The sequence below is a fragment of the Protopterus annectens genome, chromosome 6.part0 (assembly GCF_019279795.1).
Source record: "Protopterus annectens isolate FY-2018-M chromosome 6.part0, PAN1.0, whole genome shotgun sequence".
Classification (NCBI taxonomy): domain Eukaryota; kingdom Metazoa; phylum Chordata; order Ceratodontiformes; family Protopteridae; genus Protopterus; species Protopterus annectens.
In genome coordinates this window covers 224,648,083-224,674,375 of record NC_056737.1, presented here as the reverse complement: position 1 = coordinate 224,674,375, position 26,293 = coordinate 224,648,083, and the positions used below count along the sequence as shown (strand labels likewise).

The window sequence follows — 26,293 nt, the reverse complement described above, 5'->3', positions numbered from 1 at the left end:
ATAAGACATCTCTAAGAGTTGACTCGAAAGAGATCTGGGAACATAAGTACACAGTAATCTGGCCTTTGACCAACACATAGCCAAGGTAATAAGAAAATCTTTCTATGTTCCCAACTTATAATTAAGTGTATGGTATATAGGTCCAAGGAAGTTATAGTACCACTCTACTCATTGCTTATCAGACCCATCATTGAGTACAATGTCCCCTTTGGCATGTACCTGGAAAGGTGTCTCACCAAGAGAATCCAGGGTATTAATACACTGTCCTATACAAATCACATTAGAGCTGTGTCCCTATATTTGGTCTCCTACAGGTTGTTGAGAGGCGATCTGTGTCTGGCATATAAAGCATCCTTAAGTCGACGCCTGATGGTGCTTTTGCACATCCTCAAAATGAGCAGCACCAAAAAGACTAGATCCAGGGATTTGAACTTTGCTTGCAACATAAATAGAACATGCTAGTGAGACAGACATGTTACTCAAAGGATTTTCATGCTCTGGAACAGGCTCCTCATCTTTTTAGGCAGAGTCTATCCCTGACCCTATTCAAATGTAATCTTGACCACTGGATGGGAAATCAAAAATTCATCCCCGGGATACCTCCCCCCACACATAATTTTTGGCAACCTCCAAATAAACATATGCCGCCAATTAAGACACACATGTTACAAGGGGGTGCAATTGGGTTGTGTTGCATGGCTAGGCTTGTAAAGGCCCTGGTGGTCATTAGCCTAATATATAGCTATGAACCTATGAAAGGTGTACTTTAATTTATCTTACAAAAAAGATACAGCAGTAATTGCTACTCTCCAAAAAGTCGATGTACTAGTTTTTATTTCGCAAAGGCAATAGAGCATTGTGCATTAGTTTGTGATGTTAATGTCATACAATACTGCTATAGCTGTTGCCATACTAACACAGGGCTCTGCAAGTAATGAAGCTAAATATGACATTATCAATGACTAATTAAAGCAGATCAAAAACACTACCTTCATATGCTAAAATAATTAATGTAAAAGTCTTAAAAAATCTATGGGCCTGCATGAACTCTGTGTCAATAATGTCGCTGTTTTCCAATTCCACTTCCAAATTTGAAACACACTTTGTAGTGTGACCAGATGAACATCAGTGGGCATTTCCAGCAAATCAGGCTGCACAGTCTGAATACCCACTAAGATCTTCCTTTGGTTTGTTGACCAAACATGCCTGACTGACAGGATTAAGTAACATATCTATATGAGATGATATGTCCAATGTGACAGGGCAAGCATATTTATGGTCCTGAACCTGTTCAGTACCTTTACCAAGAACCATAAACCACATGAAATAAATACATTTCCCACAGTCATGGACCCAAAAGTAGACCATGTGCTAAAAACTTGCTGATAGCCACTCACACAACTGTGTGTCTAATGACTGAAGAAGTTTATGTATGTATACATTGCAGTAACCACTTGAAATGTTGGGACCTATTTCAGTGAGTCCCATAATACACAGACTGAATGTAAAAAAAAACGGACTTACATATACTAAGTCTAAGATAGCCATTTCTCATAATATTCCCTTTTCTCTGAGGTATGGTGATCTTGGAGTTGGTATACACAAGTTCAGGGGGGGGCTTGCCCCCCCCATGTAATGCATAAAACAAGTTTAAAGGAGAAGAGTGATATTCGATATTCATTCTTCTCCTGTGTTACGACTGCTGACATTACGGAACTGCATATTGCACACACCCATGCATGTCAGGCATATTGACACAATGGCATGGAAAATGGCCTCAGAAGCACAAGATGGCTCCTGCTTTTCTGCTGCCTGGTCCTCCCCCACCTTGATGATCCCACAAAGTATTATGACGCAAAGCATATTGTAATTTCAAAAATGTAATAATGTGCATTTAAAAAGAAATAATATTCACTGATTCTATTAACTCAAGAAAAGCAAACCGTATATGAAAATCAAAAATATTGTTGTACTGAGAATGTGAAAACTGTGGTAAACGTCTGGTAGCAAAGTCTTCATCACATCTCTCCAGTCTGAATCAAATTTCATTAGCTTCATATTTCTCGACTTTACTCCCAGACTTTGATGATGTTGAAGTATCTTCAGCCTCTGATTTTCAATGCAAACTGTCCATCTGTATATCCACTGAGTATGGCAACAGTTTGGAAATGGTGAGTTCAGACTACATGGATTAATATATTCCGCAGGACTGTGTTTGTGTTAATGTGGTTCATTCCTGTAGGTTTTCAGTCTGCATCTCACTTTCTTTCACAGCCTTTGATGTAACAAAGAACAGAGTTGTCTACATTCAGCATAGCTTGCATTTTCCCTTAACTTTCTGTCCTTTCTGCAAGAAAAAAAAAATCAACAATTATTCATACCATTTCACACTGCAGTGCACACCTACAAGTATTCAAAAATTCTGAAAAAGTTATCAGTATAATAATCTAACCATAACTGCTACAGATGTTGTGTACTTCAAACTGTATTATTTAAAGTACTGCCTGATTAAACATAATATATACTCCTTTTATGCCCCAAAAAGTATCCATTGGTATAAACTGTGAAGAAAGAAAAAAAGACAAATGCACATAATTAAAATAAAATTAACAGAAAATGTGTAACAAGCTTTGCTTAAATAAAATATACCCCAACTTAAAAAAACTTAATTGCCACTAACAATATGATAGGACAACTACTGTATGGTATAACGTTTTATAGGTTCATAGGTTCATGGGTTAGTACTAGGCTAAGTGACCTTGTGGGCCATTTTAAGCCTAGCCAACTACCCCATAGCAGAATACTTACTAATGCAGCAGATTTAATTTCAATATATTTCAATAATACAGTTAATATACAGAGTGACAGCATAGCACAACATGCCATCTCTGTAATCTGGGTTCCAGAGCTATGCCAGTCCCTATCCTATACTGAGAAGGCATTAGTACTGTAGTCATAATCAAAGCGGTTACTAATACGGGTCTATATTACAAAACCAAACGTCCAAAACCGCGAACACCTAATGAGCGACACATATACGCCGAACTACAACAAAAGCAAAGGACCCAAATGTCAAAAACCGCAATACCAAACGCACTTTAAACGACAACAGCGCCACACAGGTAAGTAAAACACACACAAACAAACTTCATAAATCACACTTTTGCAGGGGGAAGCCCCCCTGCACACCCCCCCACTTATATATACCAACTCCGAGATCACACTACAGTGGGAAAAAGGATATATTTCCTTTTCCCCATGATCACCCTGCTGGCCAGGGGAATTAGTTCGGTGTTCCTGTTTTCTACTTTTAGGGCCTTCGCTTCGCACTTTACGTCCTTCGGCGTATATGTGTCGCTCATTAGGTGTTCGCCATTTTGGATAGTCAGGCATCTAATATAGACCCACTAATACTACTAGCTGGAATCTCTGGTTCTGCAACATTAAAATCAGTCAATTCCAAAAGAGTAAAAATAATATTCCATCAATGAAGACCACTTCTGGTCAATACTCCAAGGTCTTGCAAGATCTGGAAAAAAGAATGTAAAATGCATGCTTTGATAACCGAGTGACAGAAAATTAAAAACAATAAAATAAAATAAAAGTCAAACATCTTGGAGGGGGGGACTTCCACAGCAGACAATTTCTAATGAGTATAACAAAGTAATGCAGAGATGATGGAAAACCATATGCCATGAGAAGAAAGACACTGGCCACTTACAAGGCAATGACTTCAGCAATATTCCATAGAAGAGCATCAGACAAGCATTATAATTTTCTATGCTGAAAAGAAATTTACTAAAATGTGAAAACAGCCATCACAGCACAGCACTTGCTTCCAATTTTTTATGTTTCTACACTGCTCCATACTGCCTATGTACAGTCAGTGGCTTGCCTGAAAACACTTTTGACACAGCACCCTGTCATGGTCATCTTCATACCAGACTGTACTTGGCTGAATCTTTCATAGTCCGTGGTGCTCCAAACTGGTCTTTACTGGACTGCTTAGCACTACTCTGTGGTCAATCAGTTACTATTTTTCCTGTCTGACAGATTGCTTTTACAACTTCCGTCAGTGGATGTCCTTCAGGAATCTGAACCATCTGCCTTTGTGTAACAGGCCACTTTTTACATCTGAAAGCTGAGCAGTACTTAATCTGTTAAATGAGGGGATCACAGGAATAACACCGAATTTTTCCCGTAAAAAGAAATAATTTAGTAAAATTAGTTTTATCTGTAATTCAGTGAAGTTTGTTACGAAGATGCAATTTTTGGAATAATACTGATGGTAGTCTACTGTTGCCTATTTTAGCAGAACTGTATAACAAAAGAACAATACTAGGCAGATGATCATATGGACCATAAGAGTAGTCATACACATCTTTAAATAGACATATTTAAAAGTTCTTGCCACTCCTTTCATTCACATGATTGTACTCTCCTAACAAATTGAAGAGCCATACATGATAACCCTGGTATACATTTGTGTCCATCCACCCAGTCATTAAGACTAGCCTTAAAAGTAGCTAAAGTAGTACTTTGTTTGGCCTGTAGTGGCAACTTATTCCACAGGCTGAAAATATGTTGCGTTAGGAACCTATCCCTCCAGTAAGTCTTGTTTATTCACTGATGTAGATGTATGCCTCTAGTGTGAGAGTCTGTAGAACAATTAGTTTTGCAAAGAAATAGGAGGACAAATAAAATTGTGCCTTTTATGGCCTGAAAAGTGAGACACAGTTTACCTCAGAACAGCCAGTAGGTAATTGAGTATAAGGAGAGTTGTTTTAATCTATCAGAAGAGTTGAAGGATTTTAGGCCTTTCATTTTCTTGGTTAGAAATATTTGGGACCTTTCTAGTTGTGTGATATGCTTGGGTTTGTAGAATACCAAAGAGGAGATTATATTTAATAATTGGTCTAAATAACAACAATGGGAAGAGTGCAGTGGCAGGATGATTTCTTTGAATCAGGAAGATATCTTTACAAATTAACTGGGCCAGGTAGGCAGATTTCCTGGGGTTTATATCGTAAGTTCGAAGTTTGAAAACTTCGAATCTCATATGATCGACATCATATGAGCGAAGTTTTCAAACATTGAATGTTACAACGGAGATCGCCGTAGGGAATATTTCCCTTCACTTCAATGCAGTGCGATCTCGGAGTTGGTATATTTAAGTAGCGGGGGGAGTGGGGTGCAGGGGGGCTTGCCCCCCTGCATAGAGCGTTCAGGTAGGTTTTTTATTTTTATTTTGTTTATATTGTACATTCGAAGTTTGAAAACTTCATTCATATGGAGTCGACCATATGAGATTTGAAGTTTTCGGACTTTGAACATATAATATAGACCCGATTTCCTGAATATGGTAAAAACATGATGATGGAACGAAAGAGGGTTGTCCACATTAAGTACCCAGGTCTCTCATGACTGCATCTGCCTGAAGAGGAGTACCATTTATAACAAATTGGGAGTAGCTTTTTTGCTGAATGCTACTACACTGCACTTCATTTTTTAAATTTATATTGAGTCCATGTCTGACGCACCAGGTATATGCATATTCCAGCGCTTCCAGGAGCTGTTTAATACCAGTGAATAAGTGGATAATAGTACCCAACTTGCAGTCATCAGCAAACTTGGTCAATCACACTTCTGGGATACTGGCTTGGATGCCTGCAAAATAAATGCCAATCAAAAGAAAGGCCAGCACAGACACCTGTGGTACCCCAAAAGCTACAATTTTAGTTTTACAGACAGTATCAGCAACTTTCAGAACCTGAGATTTGTTTGATAGCTAGTTTTCAATCCAGAAGACAATGCGGAGGTTTACATTAAGTTGGGGGATAGCATCAAAAGCCTTCACCAGGTCAAGATAGGCAGCATGGATGGCATGACCACTGTGCATAGTCTCTGTAACCTTTTCAACAAATCTTACTAGGTTCAGGAGATAGGACTTGCCTTTCACAAAATCATACTGATTGAAGTGTAGATTGTTTAAGTTGTCTGTACCTGTATAAATGAGTTCTGCTATGATACAAAACTCATGCAGACACAAACAACTTAACTGAGTTCTGCCATGCTCCAGTATAGTCCTGAGAAGGAGGATGAGTATTTCTTACAGCTTGTCATTATTTTCCTTCTATTGTTATATATTTATTAATAAGTTTATTCCTAAATTTAGTGTTATATTTAGGGTAGATGGGTACTGATTTTCTTATGCAGCTGTTTAAGTGCTGGTAAACACTGAAGATTAGCATGGCAGCCCTCTCAGTTGGGTCCATTTGTGGGTGATTGTTGGGAATTTTGTATATGGCTTCTAAAAGCTGAAGCAGGTTTGCCCAGGAGAACTCCCCAAAATATTGTCTCATTTTTAATGGGGTGGTACCACTAGGCCTTCATAAAAGATGACTGATTAGTGGTCAAATTTATCCAAGGGTGTGGAACTGAGAGATGCGGTAAAGGTGAAGAATAGGGTGCTACTGACCAGGTTAAGTATATTAGAGCCTCTAGCAGGTAGTTTTTCAATTTGCTCTAGAGGATTCATATTAACAAAGTCTAAGAAATACTGACCATACCCATCATTAGAGGTGTAAGTATGCTAATTAATGCTTACATATCTGAATTCCACAAGCAAAACAATATGTGGTTTGATTTTAACTCCTCACTGGTGTTAAGGTCATTTCCATGATTTTGAGGTGTCACTGAAGGGAATCTGTAGCTAGCAACAAAGCAGTAGCTAGATTTGGTAAGGGTAAGGCTAAATTGGACCTCCAGGAGCTCTAAATTATTGAAGCAAAAGGTATGAGTAAATGTGGCATGGGTTAAAAGAGGGATGAGAGGAAGGAACTACATACAAGAGCAGCCTGCCAGTCATTAGTGCATGTATGTAAAGTGTAAGATGGAAATATATATTAAAAATAACAGTCATAAACAATATTTGGAAGCAATATCCTTTTTTTTTTCAGAACGGCTGCTTACGGATAATGGGCTGATGTGATGTGAGGCAATGATGTTTCTGATAAATACAGATACTCCCTCACAGTTACTCAAGGGCCTGAAATGTGTGATAGGCACTAAACCCTGGTATAGGGAGAGTGCTGTCATTGTACTGAAACCATATCTCAGTAACTACACAATTATGAATGAGTTGTAAGAGGGCATCAAGTTCAAGTATCTTTCTATTTAGACTCCTAACATTGAGCTGCTTTCCATGTAATTCTTGGAAACCCATGATGTTGTCCGAATTTGAGTTTAATATGTTGGAATGTCCACTAGTGGGACTTAGCCTAAAAAGGCACTATAGGTACAGTAACAGCTTTAGCCAGTATGTGGAAGCTTTGGTATTAGAGATATGAACCATCCCTGGCAAAAGAGCAAGTCTTATCTATGATCTTATCCCAGATCAACATGCAGTGGATCACCTTAAAATGACACTAACTACTTGCCAATTGTTAAACCAGTTATTTTGTCTTAGTATCTAGGGATCATTCTTAGTGAAAGCAGGATACTACTCAAGACCAGTATCTTTCCTGTCTCTAACACATGCATAGCAAGTTCCATTGTGTCTCTCTGAATGTCCCCCTGGATGTAGCACTCCTGGTCACTCCCACATGGGCCATAACTAGTTCATAGTAATATTTGTCTAATTTAAGGAACCTTAGGATCTTTGTGACACCACAGATCCTCTCAATGGACAAACAATTTATAGCCACTCTATTCCTGTCCAGCTGTATGCCTAACTATAGTCACCTAAAACTAAAACATTTCTGTGTGTGGAAGCAGACATAGTGGGCTTTATGGGCTTAGGCCTATTTTCCAGGTAATTCTTGGGTGAGCTGTGTAGACTTGAAGTATGTATGTGTGAAGGAGTAGGTGGTGGAGGCTGGGATCTTTTAGACTGTGTTCTAAGAGGCTTTAACAACTTTTTCTATACAATCTCAGTATACGCTATGGCCCTTGTGATGTGATTCTTGCGGTGCTGTGGAGGTATGCTGCTTACAGGGCTGATGTGAGAGGTTTAACTCCATGTTTCTTAAATATTTACATTTTTCGCATTGCATTAACAGTATTGTAATCGTGTAAGCGTATTACTGGAACCTGAAGCCCCAGTCACACCAATTACACTAAACATGTATTAAAAGCATTCAGTATTATAATTGTGAATGAAAAGGAAGAGCATATGGCTACTGTAGATGATAATGTATGCATGTACGACTGAGTACGTAGCATCTGTGGCTGCATCACTATAGATAAAACACATAGTTAAACCATGCAAAATTCAGTAAAAACACAAGGAAATAATACACCTGCAGTAGTGAGGCATGGCTGCTACAGGTATATAAAGGAATACAGGAGTAACCACAGTGGATGTGTGTGCCTTCCTAACATTTGTTTGGTGGTGGATGATTCATACTGGCATTCACATTTGTTTGGTGGTGGATGATTCATACCAGCATTCACATTGTTCAGAATGTATAAGTCTCTGACTATGTGCAGTTGCCCTGCACAAAAGCACTGGCAGTAATAGCTGTTAAGATAAAAATAATGTGAAAAAGATCTTCATAGATGTAAAGAACAGAGGATTATTCACTGGGCAGTGCAACTTATGGTCATTAAGACAGATATAGTGTGTTGGTTGTATGCACACATGCTTTCATGTTGTTAGTACCATGGCAGAGACAGTATGCTTTACTAATAACACAGACAATAACAAAATGGATTGAAGTAAAATAAGGTAGATAACTAATGCAGTAAGATACAAAATACTAATGGTTTATCACATGGCAGTACAGTGTAAGGGAATGAAAGGTAAAACGTATGATGGCTGGCTATACAAACATATTACTGCAAAGCAATAATGTAACAGAAAAAGTGGTTGTACATCATGATTTCACATATAAAGATTCTTAGGTGTTTACTAGGCTAATAACCACAAGGGCATTTTAAGCCTAGCCATACATCCCAAATCTCTGACAAGTTCTAGTACCCTTGATAAGTGAGACAAAACATTTACAAGCAGGGGCCTGGGAGATGAGCCATTTACAGGCTGCCTGTGTCCATTAAAGGCATAGGTGCCAAACCAGGATTGAATTTCCTGTTGCCCATCCAACTGTCCAAGTTACACTTGAATTGGGTTAGGGAGGAACTCTGCTTCACATGGATGGGGAACCTGTTCCAGATAAGGGGTAATCTCTGGGATACATACCTATCCCACCATAAGGTCCTATTTATATCACAGGCAAGGGTTTAAGTCTTTAGAAAGGGTAATTCTGGTGCTGTTTATTTTGCAACAATGCAGGAGGATCCATCAGATTGTAGTCTGACAATACCTTGTATGCCAGGCATAGATCTCCTCTCAACAGCCTGTAGGAGACAGAATACAGGGGTAGAGCCTTGAGGTGGTCAACACAGGGCATGTTACTTACTTCCTGTATTATTTTAGTGAGGAACTTCTGCATACATCCCAGTTGTTGGATATGCCTGGTTAGGTATATGTAGCAAAAGAAGATACTATCAGCCCAGCTATCTGGAATTTTGTAAATAATTATATGTCATCTGGGAATATTAATATGATTTATATAGAAGTGTGACAGAAGGAGATACTGCCAGCCCAGCTATCTGGAATCTTGTCAGTGGTTGTGCCATTTTCGAATAGCAACATGATTCATATGCCTGTGTTACAAGTGTATTAGAACTGTATGTCATATTGTATAGACGTGTGCTGAAGAGATATTTTTATATACTATTGTAACTATTTAGATGTAGGTATTTTAACAGGGGAGACTGATACTTCAGAAGAATGGTTGAAGTTGAGTTACTTTATGGCTGGACCATAAACAAAACAGATGTTATCTTTTAGTTTCAGTGCAGTAACTGACAATGTCTAGAACTAGAAGTTTTTTGTATTGTCTTTAAGTCTGGAGGAATGAAAATTGTTTTACGATTTCCACTATTTGCCAAAAGATCTAAGGTGTATGTGTTTTCGCAAATAGATGCTAAATGTACAGCTGCATCAATGGTTTTGCCTGGGATAGTCAGATGACAAGAGGTGATGTCATTTTCCAAGTATCCCAGCAATAATTTTTGGGATATTAATTTAAGAACTCACTGAGAGAGAGAGAGAGAGACTGTGCATTTTGTATTTGACCTGACAACATCAGCTGGAAAAAACACTCACAACATCTGTCTTGCCTTGCTATGACTAAGTAAGTCTACAGTACAGTAATTTCTCTTCGATACAGTTAGGAATATAGTGAAGTATACATTAGATGTTTTCATCATTTATTTGAGACTGTCCTGCAATGTTGTTTTAAATATTTCCTGTGATTTGAACTCTGACGTAACTGTGATTGTTTGAGTATTTTCTTGTTCTTTCATTATTTATTATTAAATATATTTAAACCTTTCAATTGTGGCTAGTCTGTCTAGAGATATTTAAGCTCTTAGGATACTTGCATATCCATTTGGTGACACTGTGTGGGCCACTCCTAATAGCCTTGCTCTTGGTCAAACTACCATTTGGATTAATAGCAACATTACATAGTAAGACTGGATACCTTTTGCTAAGGGCCTTAAAGTAGCTGATAAGTAGTGGCTGGTGGCAGTGAAAACTACCTCATAGTCTGGGCAGAAGGGGGCATAGCGAGTAAACTTGTGCCAGCCTTTCCCAGGAGTGAGTGTGTGTGTGTGTGTGTGTGTGTGTATAAATCAAACCTCAAAGAGTGCGTGTGTCAGCTACTTGGGCAGGGACACGAACCACTGGCTAGACAGAGAGGGTGCTGGAGGTCTTGGCTTGGCCACTTAGCTGAGATCTCAACTCTGTAGCTGTGCCAGTGGGGAGTCTTAGTGGGGATCTGGAGAAAGAGGTAGAAACCAGACCCAGACTGACTGTGTTCTCTGTATGCTGATAAGGGAAATTGCACTTTACTGTGTGTGTACTTCTCATCCTCCCAGTGTGTACGTATCTGATTATTGCCAGTGGTGAGGATTGAGGCTCCTTGATTACTCGGCCGGTGGTGGGACACTACAGCTATATTTACAAATACTGCTGGTGGGGGATTAATTTTTACTGAACCTGGTATGTATGTCTTTCAATGGACAGTTTTGAAAATATTTAACATCTCTCATTGGCTTCATTGTTATTATCTAAATTAAAGTCATCAGAACATTAGGATATCCAAAGCTTATTTCCACTTTATATCTGAAAATGAACAGTCCAAAAAGAAGTGGTCACAGGACAGAAAGTTGTTGGGCACATGTCCTTCAACTTATTTGCTCAAGAATTAGGATAAAGCCCCCCCCTCCAAGAAAAATTATTCTGTACAAAGGCCCAAAATCAGGTACAATTTTTAAATATTAATTTATTTTTCTTAGTAAAACAGCATATACTTTTTCTGGAGAGAAAGCATGAAACTGTAATGTCTGGCATTATTGACAGTAACCCTCAGTGATTTACAAGAAGGGCATTTTTTTTGTTAGAAACAAAATCAGGGACAGTTATGCGCAATGATGGGACACCAGTGGTAACCCCCATTGGATTGGACAGAAAACTACTTATTTGTACAACACCTTTCCACTGATTGTTCTTTTTGTTTTCTTCTTCTTGAATCTCCCAGCCTGGTGTGGCTCTGCTCCGTTTGCCCCCACTGTGCTCGGGCTCACTACGCTTCCTCACCCCCATTCCCACTCACCCCCAAATCAATTACATTTATACTCTACCATTTTGGTAACTCCTCCCAACACCCTTCCCCAGCAACTTCCTCCAATCACCTTCTCCCTCTCAATGACCTACTTACCCCACCCACATTCCTACCATCTTCTCTATCAATCTTCCTTCCTTAAAGCCCACTTCTCTTTCTACTCATCCTAACTACCTTTCCATATTATCCCTTCTCTATGCTACTACACTCTACACTACCCTATACTTTCTATTTTAGTTTTCATCCTTTTGTACTTTACCCTCCTACTAACCTCCTCTTTTTCTCTCATCCTATCTCGTCACAATGTTACATTTAATTCTTACTACTACTGTCCTAACCCTTCTCTCGATCTCCACTTCACTCCATCATACACCCGTTGACCTATACCACAGCCCTACCCTCCCACACCAACAATGCCTTCCCCCAGGCTCCTACTCTTTTCACTTATCACTCTCTCTCCTCTCTTCACACAGTCTATCTCTACAAAATTAAATACCCTATCTCTCTCTCTCCCCACAAAATCTAAACTCAAATATGACTATTTCTACTCATTTCTCTCCAGACCCACTACCTTCTTATGTAATCTACTCTGTTCCGGTGACATTCATCCCAACACAGGCCCAGACACTTAACCACCTCATCTCTCCTCCCCTGCAACTTTGTCCTCCCCTCCAACTATCCCCATCTATTTACTATCCTATCTATTAAAAATCTTAAACTTATTGCTCTCAGTATCCATAGTAGCCAAAACAAAGTCAGCGAACTCCATTCCTGGATATTACTCCACACCCCCGATATTCTCTCCATCTCCGAAACCTGGCTAAAACCTCACATATCAAATAGTGAAATCTTACCCCCTGGTTACAATATTTTCCATCAAGATAGACCCACAAAAAAAAGGTGGAGGTGTGGCTCTTCTATACTCTGAACAGCTCTCCCTCCACCCACTTCCTTTCACCCCTCCTAGCTTTCACCCACCTGAAATACTCATTACCAACTGTAACTTAAACAAACAAAAGAAAATAGTGATTGCCTCCATATACCTACCACCTGATAACGATATCCCTACCCTTGAACTATTCCTTGCCTGGATCTCTCAAATTATCTCCTATGAAACAATTATTCTAGGCGATGTTAACACTGACTGGAATACACTGTCCTCTGACTCTCCCACCACTAGCATCAATCTATATACATTTTCACAACTTATAACCTCTCCTACTCGCATTAACCAACTATCTAACTCCAGCTCTATTCTGGACCGGATTCTCACCTCCCACCCTAATCACTAGCATAACCTCACTACTCTACCCAACTCCCTTAGCAATCACCTCCCAGCTTTGATTCCACGTCACTCCTCCCAAGCTACTAAATCTCACACATATAGAGACTGCTGTAACCTATCTTTGACCCAAATCTATTTAACCAAACTCTCTTTTCTATAGATTGGTCTTTCCTCTATAACATCCCCCTTGACGAAGCTGTCCTAAAATTTAACAGTACATTTCTTAACATACTCAACTCCTTAGCCTCCATCAGAAGAATTAGAGTAAAAACTAAATATGCCCCATGGATTACCAAACACAGTCTCTCCCTCATACAGAAAAGGAACAGTGCTTGGAAATCCTGGCACAAGTATAAAACTACTGCAAATCTCCAGCTCTATTGAGAACTTCGAAATCTAACTAAAAAACAAATCTACCTAGACAAAAAAACTTTTTACCTCAACCATCAAAAAAACTCTCATACCAACCCCCCAAAATTCTGGTCCTCTATCAAAACAAGATTCTACACCCTGGAAACCCATCCCCCCAATCCTTTTCCTAACTCATCCTCTACCGAAACTGCCACTTTACTGAATTCCTTCTTTATTGATTCTATACAGAACTTACTTAAACCTAATTCTAACTGTACTCCTGATACCCCGCCTCCTCTTCCCCATACTACTCCTTTCTCCATTAAAACCATCCCCACTGCTACTATCCGCCTGTTTCTTAATAAACTTAAACCCTGCTCCTTCTCCCCTGATAACCTACCACTTACCTTTCGCAAGTTAGCAGCCTCCTCCATTGCCTACTCTGTCTCAATCCTCATCAATCATTCTATTAAAGAAAGCACCGTCCCTGCTATCTGGAAAGAATTCTATATTCTACCCCTTCATAAAGGAGGTAACTCCACTGACCCATCAAATTTCAGGCTAATTGCAATTCTATCACCCTATCTAAAATTCTTGAAAAGTGCATACAAAACAGCTCATGTCTTAACTCATCCAAGAGAACTTCTTCACCCCCACACAACATGGTTTCCGACCTCATTATAGCACCTCTATAGCTCTATTATCTTTTACTCATTCTATTTCTTCATCTCTTGATAATAATAAATTAGTCTCCTGCCTGTTCCTCAACCTCTCTAAAGCCTTTGATACTGTATCTCATAAACTCCTTCTCTCCAAACTAGCTTCCCTTAACCTCTGTAACTCCACACTAGTCTGGCTCTCTAGTTACCAATCTGACAGACTTCAATCTGTTAAATGGCTCTCTGTCTCCTCTCCTTTTCTCTCTCTTCAAACTGGGGTTCCCCAAGGCTCCATCCTGGGGCCCCTCTTATTCAATATCTTTACTAACAATCTCTACCACTCTTGCTCACACTCCGCCCTGATTCAATATGCTGACAACTCTACTATCATCTCCTCTTCTGACACTCTTCCTCACCTACTCACCCTCACTCAAGAATCTCTACACTCTGTCAAAAAATGGCTCACTGCTAACTAACTTCTACTTAACCCTAAACTGTCTTTCGGCTTTTCCCGGTTAGGGGTCGCCACAGCAGAACTCCGGTCCGCTAATGACTGGCAGTAGATTTTTACATGCTGGCTTGAAGGCCTAATGCACAACCTTCAACGAAGGAACACCCATTCACGCATGTCGACACAAAGAAGACGCTCTAACTGAGAATTGAACGTGCAACGTCCAACTGTGAGGCGACAACGCTACCGCAGCACCACCACTGCAGTCCCTAACAAAACTAAACTCCTACTCTTCCTGCCTAAAACTCTCCAACATCTTAAATGTACCTTCTCCAGCTCCTCTCTAAACAACACTTCCATCAAAGTGGAATCACATACTAAACTCTTTGGGGTTTACATCCACATCAATAACTGTATCAAAAAGACACACCAAAAACTTGGACTACTGTTCAGGAACAAAACATTCCTAACTCCTGATTCTAAACAGTCCCTAGCTCACCCACCCTACTCTATGCTGCCCCAATATTTGCCCACTTACAAAAGAACCTGATTTCCAAACTCAAATTCACAATAAAATAGCTCGATTCACCAGTAATCTCCCTTATCGAACACACCACTGCCTTGCCTTAAAAAAACTTCACTGTCTTGAACTTCAACGCCAACTCCTCTTGCCACAGCTCCACCTGAGCCACTCTATCCTTCACCAAACCCTAGCTTGTCCATCTCTGACAAATCTTATCTCCCTTTACATCTCTAAGTGTGACCTACATAGCTCTGACCAACTCTTGCTGTATATCTCAAAACCCAACAAATCCATAGGTAACATACTTTACAGTCATTCTGTCACCTCTGTCTGGAACAAACTTCCTCTCCAACTATGCACACTTGACAACATCCACAGCTTTAAAATAGCACTAAAGGAATTCTTGCAGTCCTCCTGGACCTGCTCCTACAATTACCCCACCTGAACATCTGGTCCGCACTTCCTTCCCCACTAACTGCCCTCCTTCTTGTCTCCTATCTCAGCCCCTCCTCTAGAATATCCTAGTCCCATAATTACTTCATATTTGTAGGACTGTCCTACTGACTTATCTATCCCTTACTTTGTCTTGGTCCCTTGTCTACATAATATTTATATTACTATTCATATTAAATTTACTTGTATGTCTCTTACTTCTTCTTGATTTATTTGTGTATAGCTATGTATATTGACTACGAAGAATGTCTAACCATACCTTCATCTACTTTGTTGAATTTTTCACTGTATTGTAAAAAATTTGTTTTGCAAACGTTGTATTTGGAGTGTTTCTTCTCGGGTCTCTGCTGAAAAAGGGCATCTTGCCCAGTCACATTAACCCGGTTGACAAATAACTTCATAACCCGATACCGCCTTATTTAAACAGATGACTACAGCGATGCCATTATTTTAGAAGGAATAAAAACACACTACCTTTGTGTATGTTGCTGACAAAGATTCATAAGCTAAGTACTTAACGATAGAGTAAAGGAGACAAATAGCGCCTGCCCGCAAGGGCTGTAGGTCTAGGTTTGTGAGCTGGGAGGACCAAGTAGTAGTCCTCCAAGAGCTCAGTGATAAGATGGCGGCGACAAGCTTCCCTGGGCCAGTGTCTGTTGATAGGGCAATAGTGCAGCCACTATATCAAGGGGGGTAGAGGGTAAGCACTTTGCTCATAAACATCGCTGTCCATGGTCGTTCGGCGCCGGAGGTTGGTTACGGTTTTGGGGGAGGGGGCTGGGTGTCTGCCGATTCAGAAGGAATGGGCTCACAGACACTACAGATTCTTCGCCAGGGAGTCTGGGCTTCCATCACTGGAGGCTGGTATTACGATCCCCACCAGAACACCTTTGTTAACGCTTTTCATCTTTACATTTGGCTCTTTCTGTTGTGTTTTCCTTTCACGCTCTATATGGTGAGTCTTTTTTTTAATATGTGTTATTGTCAAAATTGTGTTCCCCTTTATAGTTGTTTTAGTTAATGGATGTAGTGACATATGTGATTTAATTGAATTGGGTAAATTAGTTAATGTTTAAATGCCTCTGTGTGTCACTTTTTCAGGGGTGTGTCAGAAAGTGGCCTTTGCAATACTGATGTGCTTATATAGCTAGAGTCTTGAGTATTTTGTTTTTGTTTCACGTTAACATGCTGTATTGTTTGTTGACTTGAGCTGGATCACATACTGAAGTGCTTGAAGTTCATGATGGTTTCCTTTTACTGGCTGCTATTTCTGAGCTTGCTTGAATTTCAGAAAACACAATATTTTCCTAGGGTATTCTGTATTTCTTTTTTCAGGGTGTTTTATAGACTGAAAACTGTTTTGGCACGTGCGCTCTTAAAATGTTGTTTTTTTTAAATGTATGGATATTCCCTGGTGCGTTGTGTTCAAGTACCGTTATTTAGAATTAGTTTTTTTACTTTGTAAGAACGAAGTGTGTTTACATTGCTGGGTGAGCTACTCCCCTTGTTTCGATGACAACGAGTATGTGAACTAAGTGGGATCAAATGACTTATCTGGTGGAAGTCATTTGAATCTCAAAAAGCCCAGTGATTATGCATTTGTAAGAATATACTGCCTCTTACATCATTTATTGATTAGATGATAAACAGAAGATGAATAAATATGTATGTATTTTGGCCAGAGTGCCTGGTGTAAATTTGCTTTAAAAGTGAACCATGAAACTGAACAAACGAGTGGCTTGGAGAACAAAAATAGATAATGTACTTTTACCCTTTTTTCCTTTGTTTGAGGGTCATGATATGCCTGTCTTTAATTCTGGTGGTGTACCATGTGTATATGTCATTGCAATTAAATAACTAATATTTTTGAAATAGTGTTTGATATTGTTATGAAAAATGTGCACGTTTTGAAGCCCTTTTACCATATTTTGATTTTTTTACCATGGTTTTTAGCCTGCTGGGTAGTGTCTTTCCATTGTGAATTAGTCTGTATTGGTTGCTATTTGTCATGTCTGTCTGGGCACTATGCTCTGATATAGTATAACATTGGAAGTTTTTAATATTTGTTTGCGAGTATACATGTTCTCATCTGGACATTGTCCTAAAAGGTTTTCTATATATTTCAAAGTTATTCCAAGGCCTCTAAGTCTTCTGACCATTCATGCCTTGCCAGTTCCCCCCTCATGTTGCACATCCTTTCTCCGTAAGAGCCATACCAAACAATCCCAAAGTAAATTTGTGACTTTTCCTCTAGTTGTCTGTGTTCTAGTTAAAGGAAGATAATGGTTTGCACTGTGGAACATGCAAGGGAGGTTTTTCTGATATTTGGGCGATGCTGCATTATAAACTTGACCCTTCACCTTGTTTTATTTATCTATTGATGAAGAGTTGGGTCCCTTTTTCTAATATTGAGTAAATTTGAGACTATTCAGGAGGTCCAGGGTCCAGGACAACCAAATCTCAAACGATGCAGTAAGTGAAACACAGCCTTTCAAGAGTCTGTTGGAAACTGAATGAAAGGTATTATTTCAAGCCTCTCTTGGTATCAGAGACTTGAGGTTTGTATTTTCTTTTATTAGGAACTTTTGGAGTCCCTTTTTTTTAATGTGGTTAATGAGATACATTCCAAAGACGTTTTGTGCTTGTTAATTAGTCTGAACAATTCTTAAAGAGATTGATTGTCTCTTTAAACTTTGATGATAATTCTTTTGGCAGTTAGCTGTGTTGGATATCCTGACATTTGTTGTCACATGGTGGTCAAAAGAAAGGGAGTTCTTAACCAGAGCTCCTGTCTCATAGGAGAATACTAGGCTAACTGCCCTGAAGAGCTATTTTAAGCCTAGCCAATAACCTGTGGTCAGAATCAAACCTTGTTCCTTGTCTCTTTAACGTGAAGACCTTTACCATTATGCTAAACCCACCTACCCTGACTACCTTTTCATTTTGTAAATGTGTGTTGTCAGTACAGTATGATTAGCATGCCCCCCCCCCCAAAGTGAAGATACTTATTCCTTTTAGCTTGAGTCCCTGTTTAGTACAGCAAGACTTTTATTCGGGGAAAGTTTATTTTCTAGGGTTTGAGAGGGAGAAGGTGACATAGTCCTCCATTTGCATTCATCTGCAAACTTTGGTAGCCAGAGGTCGAGTTCCGGTGCTAAGCTCTGAGGGGTACTGCTGGTTGCTTTTATACTCTTTGGTGAGGTACCCACATCTCTCACTATGTAGGGGTCTGTCTTTCACTGTCTTGTGGCCTTTGTAATCCTATCAAAGAAGTTTACCATAGTCAGTAGACATGATCTATTGTTTGCGAAGCTAAACTTCTAGGGGTTGAGTTTTATAAGATTCTTGATCTTGTATAATCTGTTTTGTGGCTTTACAGAGGAGGTTTGTAAGGCTGGTAAGTCCTGTAATTACCTGGACTATTTGTAAGACCACCCTTATGGAGTGACATCAATACTCTATATGCAACTTGTTATGGACAAAACCAATAGCTAAACAGTTTAAGGACTATGCCCCCCTCCCCGGGCATGTTTAACACCATTATTTAAGCAACTGCATTTATTAATTTTGGTCCCATGGAGAAAGTGTTTTTGGTTGTATTTAACACTTTCAGTAAATTCATCTTTAGAAAAAAATTGAGGAAGTAAGGTATTCAGATTCTTCTGGGCTTTGAATAGAAGTGAAATTAACACTAAATTTGTTTGCAAAGATATTGTCACTGTATGTTTGAGTTGTAATGGGAGACATTATTATAAAAATGTCAGAATAATGTCGATTATTTGTAACATAGCTAAAGGATGATTTATCATTTGTTTTCGGAGGCTGTCCTAAGTTCATGGGCTGTTTTACTGGTCCGTGTAGAGTGTATTGGTTTTGATTATTGTCCATGATAAATGGAGTTTTGAATCTACATAATATTTTAAGGAGCTTCTTTGTGTTTTGGTGAAAAACTTTCATTTGACAGTAGGCAACCAGTGTGTGTAGTTGTTTTTTGCATTGTTCATGATACGTTGATCAGTTAGGGACTGCTGACTCTGCATTTTTCTAAATGAGCGTGTAATTCCTGTAATGTCAGGGAGGTGCAATTGTAGGTGAATTTTGATATTTTTCATAGAATAAGTTGAGGTTGGCATATTTGTAGTCCTTAAAGTTCAGTGGGGTTTGCTTATATGGACTTTTGGAAGCTTAAAGGAGAGGGTCACATTTGTGGTCAGACGTCCATGAGAAAATGACATACTAAGGGAGTGGTGAAAAAAATGGCCATATTTGTAAGAATTGAGTCAGAAATGCTATGCTCTCTAGTGTGTTTCTGTACCTGCAGCTCAAGAATTTTGTTTACTAAGTGTAGGCATTTTTGGGCATATTCTGAATTGCAGTTGTAGGTGTCCCATTTTATTGAAGGACATTAGTTGGTCATCCAAAGTAGTGGGAGTATTTGCTAACAGGAGATTGTTTGTTTGTTTAGGACTCTGTGGAACATTGTTTGCTTGCTCATCAGGGGACAAACAAGGTGTTCCTTAAGTTATTAGTTTATGATTACGGTTATGTAGACCGGAATAATCTGTTGCTCAGTGAATTCATTTTGTGAGTCATTTGAGCTCTGGAAGTAATGCGTTCCTTGACAAATAAGGAAACTCAACCACAGATGCCATTGGGCCTGAAGACATGAAAAGTGCAATATGCAGGTGTAGATGGAGTGCACTGTTACTATTTAAACAGAGCCACAGTAATTTCGCAAACATGGATGTTCTCTAAATGCAGGAATGCATCAAGATCAGGCAGTTTTGCTGACACTGGTTGCATTGATAGGTTGTTTATGTTTTGACACCATACATTGTTTGTTTTTTGACACCATACGTAACTGTTTATTGTTTAGTCATTTGTTTGTTCCCATCACTTTTTTTTTTTTTTTTTTTTTTTTTTTTTTTCCCCCAGTTAATAATTGTTCCCATCACTTTTGACTTTTCATTTTAAAGTTTCCCCATAACTTTTGGTTTTTGTGGCAGTATGTTTAGAGGAAATCCATAGAATAGTTTTTTTTCTGTAATACATGGAATTGTCTGTTTACTTCTATGTATTGTTTCTCGTGAAAATTTACACGTGGGCCGAGCCTGAAAATGGTCTGTGTGGATTGGTGTTCTACCACTGTTAATACCATACTTTTATAATTTTTAATGCTTGTGTGTGTGTCTGTGTGTTTACTTTTGTTTACTGAGTAAATACACTGGGTAGAGGCAATCTTTTATTAGGCTCAATTAGATTCAGTCTTATACAAAATGTATAAAAATGGGTGAGCACAAAAGTATAGTAATGAGTGAGTAGTTGTTACAGTAATTAGGAAACTTAATGCACTAACCAAATTCCAGAAAAGTATAGATGAGCACCTCTCAAGTCCCATCACAGAAGTAGAATCAAAGACAGTAGGTGACCATACACTAAGAATATTTTTAGTTGTTTCTAAGTTTAATGTTTTTTTTAGGTCGGTGACATTTTATAACATTGTGTAAGAATAGAGGATTATGAGCAGTTTACCAGTGCTAACTGCATTATGTGTTTGAGACATGGATGCTAAGAAATTTGCTCTCAGGATGAATCTTGGTATTCATGTCCAGAACATAGAGTATTTAGGCACTGGTACACTAACTCATGAACTCCATGCCCTACAAATAATTATCGGTACTTAAGTATTATCGCAACCACATTCCGAACAGGACAAACAGCTCATTTCCAAACAGTTTAGTTTTCTCTCTCGTTTTAATGATGTTTTAGTGTTGAAATGACATTTTATTTGAAGGATGCTTCATACTTCCTTCAGTTTTGCTGTCTTCATACTGTTTTACATTAAGTACCCACATTACTAAAGTGGAAATAGACCAAAATTTGTTTCAGTTTCTACTGATTAATGTGCAGGTACAAATGCTGCTTGCGCATCCACAATAAACACTATAAATACAGCAAAACTGAAGGAAGCATGAAGCATCCTTCAAATAAAATGTTTCAACAGTAAAACTTCATTAGAGAGAGAGAACTAAATTAGATTGTTTGTTTTACATCAGCTAAGGATCGGGACTGTCTGATGTTCTTATCACAGGGAGAAGCACAGACCAGTAACACCGCAATTACTTTGAGGGCAGAAACATTATCTAATAGGCCTGAAATGTCACTGTTGTACCTCTCGACTGTCTAGATTTTTGCGGAATGTTCAGATTTATGAATCCTATTTCTGGTCCATTCCTCTTAAAAGTTGTGTTTTTCTGGCAAATCACTGTAGAATGGTGTCGCTAAATAATGACATTTGCGTTTCAGACTTTTATTTCCTCCAGAAAATGCATAACACAAGTACTGTTATTGTAGCAACCTTCTAAGAGCATGGTTTTAAAACCTGTTCCTATTTTGGCCCCTTTGTTCACTACATATCTCGGCAGGCGTATGACTTGGAAATGAGTCATTTTTGTCCTGTTTTGAGGTTTTGAGACATTTTCCGTGTTTGGAATGTGGTTGCTATAATACGCAAGTACCGAATTATCATCTCTTTGTAAAACGTTTGTTTTTTTTTTTAAGTTTTCTGTGTTTTACCGTCTCTCAAAGCCAAAAATCACTTGAGTACATTCAGAAAGGTAGTGTAACAGTCTCTTATGTTTAAACTCAACTCCATACCTCTCAACTGTCCAGATTTTTACCTCGTATGTCTGGTGTGTTCCTCATAAAAAGTCTGTGGTTTTCGGACAAATTACTGAGAGACACCTAAAAAGCATAAATTTAGGTTTCAAACTTCATATTCTGACATACACATGCCCTGCTGATTTAGTAACTTAATAAATTTAGAACTGAAAATCGGGGACATGTTACTGACTGACAGCAGAAAAAAAACTTTTATTCTGCTGCTGTTGCATTTTACTGTCTAGCCAGAGACCCAACCTTAACTTTTAATAGGGGTGCTAACCATTTTGTTAAGGTCTGTTCTTGCTCCACTCTAGTGCTTTAATTGATTTGTCTTTTTTCCAAATATTTTGAGCGCAGTCAGTGTACTCCATGGACTAAAGTTTGATTTTGATTAGGTTGTGCAGTTGATAACCTGGAGTCCAGGGAGAAAAACTTAAGCAGTCATCAATCTAGTTAAAACGGTTCAGAAAATTGAAATACACAAACAGTTGCAGAGCTTTTGTTTATACAAGTAATGGTTGCTTGGGGATAAGGATATGTTGCTTTAATTTTACTTTTAATACCATAAAAACGTGTTTAGACTGTGTATGCACATAATTTTTAGCATGTTTAGTTAAGTTTTTGGCCTTTTTTGTTGGTATCTATAGGTTCATAAGATGTTACTAGGCTAGTGGCCCTAGGGCCTTTACAAGTCTAGCCATGTTATACACGTGTTCCTTAATTGACTTTGATTACATTGTTGTCTGCACAGTGAGTCTATGATCAGCACTGACGGCCCCTGTAAATGAGGGACATAGGTGCCACCCCACAGGGTGGGTTTACGGTCTCCTGTCCAATTGTCTAGGTTGCACTTGAATAGAGTTATTGAGGAGCTCTGCCACTCCTCTGGAATAAACTCCCAATTCATATGAAGCAATCTCTGGGAAATATATCTTAAAGTCATAGGCTAGTTTGAGATCCCTGGAGCAAGTGATTCTTGTCCCATTTGATTTGCGGATGTGCAACATTTCCATTGGTGCAGGGTCAGAGACTGCTCTGTAGGCCAGGCACAAGTTGCATGTCATCAGCCTGTAGGATAGAGTACATTGACGGGGCTTAAGTCTTTCCATGTAGGTTATGCTTTGGAGGCCCTTAATTTTCTGTGAGAAACCTTTGTGGTCTCTCCAGCTGCTGCAGGTGTCTGGTGAGGTACATGCAAAGAGAGCATTGTACTCCTTTTTATTAGCGGTCGGATGGGGGTCAACTGCAGAGGAGTTGTAATATCCTTACTCTTGGATGCGATGCGCTTACTTATGAGCTGTGCAACGTAGAATAAATTCCTCATCACTGTGACTCATGGTGATCAAAGTTTAGATTGTGATCAACCTGTGTTCCCAAGTCTCGCACCACTAGGTTTGATCTTAGGGCGGTGCTGTCAATATTCCCCCGGATTCATAAAGCCCTGCATGGTGTGCAGGACTAGTGCAGGAGCTCCAGCAGGCAATATGTCTGCCGTGCGATCCAGGAATAAGCTGTAGGGATGTGCACGAGAGCTCCTGCACTAGTCCTGTATGGACTCGGCCTCTGTTTGCAAATTACCCCATTTGCATGTGAAATCCATGCAAATGAGGTGAATGTGCGATCCAGGAAGCTGGAAGCCGGCTGTGCAGGACTAGTGTAATCTGCAGAAATGTACTCTGACAGTAACTGAATACATTTCTGCAAATTACAAAACGGAGCCATGACGGCGCCAAATAAAGGGTGGATATTAAGTAGAAAGCATGCCAATGGCCAAATATATGGCCATTGGCATGGAAAACAGTTGCAAAAATAAAAGAAAATCAACTTAATGTTTTTAGCCACTCTCTGCTGTTTAAGCATAGGGCAGCAGTGCGCAAACAGGATAAGCCCAAAATAAGCATTCTAACCAAAATCACTATTTTGCCATTATACTCAATAGCAGGCAAAAGACAACATGGCCAGTGAATAGTGGTTACTAAGGGGGGAGGCTCAGTGTGGGACCTATAACTATGCATCAGCAGGCAATCCTGTGCAAATGAGGGGAGTGATACTGAATCACAGATTTCCCCTGTATGCTAGTCTTCACCCAACAGTGTAAGAGCAGCAATAGCTTGGTTGCAAGCTTAGAAGTTAGCTGACATCATAGGGGTGTGTCAGGCATACTGTCAGCGGATTGGAGCCCTGTGGCTCAGGTTTGCCCTTGGCTTAGCAGAGCTAAGCAAGGGGTTGTGTCTGAGGCTGCCTAGCACTCTCTACATTGCCTAAGTGGGTGTGTGTGCTGCGCTCTGGGTTTTAAAGGGAGAAAAAGAATTGATATACCAGTATACTGTGTCTCTTTGGATTTTTTCATTATAATCTGGAGATATGCATGCAACTCGGCAACTTTTTGTTTATTGAACTATGTATTTTTCAATTACTTTTGCCTTGATTGTAATATAGATGCCTTAAAGAACATTATATAAGCTATACACTACATAGAAAAAGAAGTAAACCAGGAAATAGCTCTATGCAGATTTGAGCATTGTGTTTGCGCGGTGCCCCCCGGGCTTGAATTAACTATCTGCATTCAAACTGGAACCTTAGTTCTGTAAGGCTGTCTCTCAAACTATCTGCAAATATATAGAGCTGAGTATATTTTTCTGTATTCTAGAGCTAAATTGTTTGCTTAGATATCTGTTGTTGTACTGCTCTGCAAATATATAGAAAACAGTATATATTTTTTGGCTTTATAATTTGCACATTCCTCACATCTGTGTTGAAACTGTCCCCCCCCCCCCCTGTTCTTGGTTGTAGTTTAAATTTGGTGGCTTTTGCAGTGCCCGCCCCACTGTAGATTTGATCTAAGACACTCCCCCAGGCCCATCTCTTTACTGCATTCTACCTAATAAACCCTTTCTGCACTTGCTTTTAGTCCTTTTTAATTTAATTACATTTTTTCAAACTGTGTGTGGACTAATATTGCTACATATTCAAGTGTGCCAGCTTGCACTGCATGAGAATTGTATTTACTACTGCTTTTGCTACTTTTCTGAAAAAAAAAATAAAATTCATCTGCTTTTACTGTACTTGTGTTTCTTCCAACTTTATTTTGCTTTTGCGTCCTCTTAAAAGTACTCAATTGTATTTATTACTGCTTGGTGTAACTCATTCTAAGCCTTTTAGTTTAAACACTTGGGCTTCAGACCAGTTGTTTTACATTAAGAGGGTTTGTGGTCTGCACTGTAGTGGCAGAACAGGTAGCTTACATCCTTCTAAGTTGTGAACTGCTGATTGAGGGCTCAGTGTCTGTTATTCTAAAAGTGTATTAATTCTGGTTTAAGCACTTGGGCTGTCAGGCCAGTTATTTTACATTAAGAGGGTTCGTGGTCTGCACTCTTGTGGGAGGAGAGGCTGAACTCTGCCCTTCTGAGCTGGGAATTTCTGGTTAAAGGCTTATAGTGCATGCATATCTGAACTGCTTCTTATTGAAATTGGAACACCTTGTTTGCTGTTGCATAGGCTAGATCCAGGCCGGGTGAATCTAGCTTTGTTTATATAACTTGAGCACTAATCCAGGTATTCAATTGTATTTATTACTGCTTGGTAGTAACTTGATTAAAGTGTAGCTATCATTCTAAGTCTTTTGGATTAAGCACTTGGGCTTCAGACCAGTTGTTTTACATTAGGAAGGTTTGTGGCATGCACTGTGGTGGCAGGACAGGTAGCTTTCATCCTTTTAAGTTGGGAACTGCTGATTGAGAGCTCCAGTGTCTGTTATTCTTAAAGTGTTATTCTTAAAGTGTATTAGTTCTGGTTTAAGCACTTGGGCTTCAGGCCAGTTATTTTACATTAAGAAGGTTCGTGGTCTGCACTCTTGTGGGAGGAGAGGCTGGACTCTGCCCTTCTGAGCTGGGAATTTCTGGTTAAAGGTTTATAGTGCCTGCATATTTGAACTGTTTCTTACTGAAATTGGTACACCTTGTTTGCTGTAGCATAGACTAGATCCAGGCCTGCTGAATCTAGCTTCGTTTGTATGCTTGTTGTTTGTTTGCTTATTGCCCTGGAATGCTAATTCCACCTAAAACGCGGCTTCTCGGCGCTTCTGTGGATCCCTAGTGATATCTACATTGCTTACTGTACTTATTTCCTTGTTTCACTTGAAAGTTACGGTTTGTCGTTTTTGCATTTAAGTTACCTTTAACTTCCTCACTAAAGCAATTATATAAGTCAGCACTA

General features: G+C 39.2%; 1 protein-coding gene and 1 long non-coding RNA gene across 2 annotated transcripts in view; one reads left to right on the top strand and one right to left on the bottom strand.

Annotated features, from left to right (window-relative positions):
• Positions 1 to 817: 817 nt before the first annotated feature.
• Positions 818 to 15,879, bottom strand: LOC122804226. The gene is made up of 2 exons (XR_006365203.1): positions 15,675 to 15,879; positions 818 to 2,347 (listed from the first exon to the last, which is right to left on the bottom strand). It is a non-coding gene; the product is annotated as an uncharacterized LOC122804226 (long non-coding RNA).
• Positions 15,880 to 15,909: 30 nt separating this feature from the next.
• The window catches only part of PCNX1 (pecanex 1), a 3,150,868-nt gene continuing 3,140,484 nt past the window's right edge, over positions 15,910 to 26,293 (top strand). Inside the window, exon 1 of the mRNA XM_044073489.1 lies at positions 15,910 to 16,370. Coding sequence (XP_043929424.1) covers positions 16,218 to 16,370 — 153 coding nt within the window. The 5' untranslated portion in view covers positions 15,910 to 16,217. The remainder of the gene's footprint in view (positions 16,371 to 26,293) is intronic.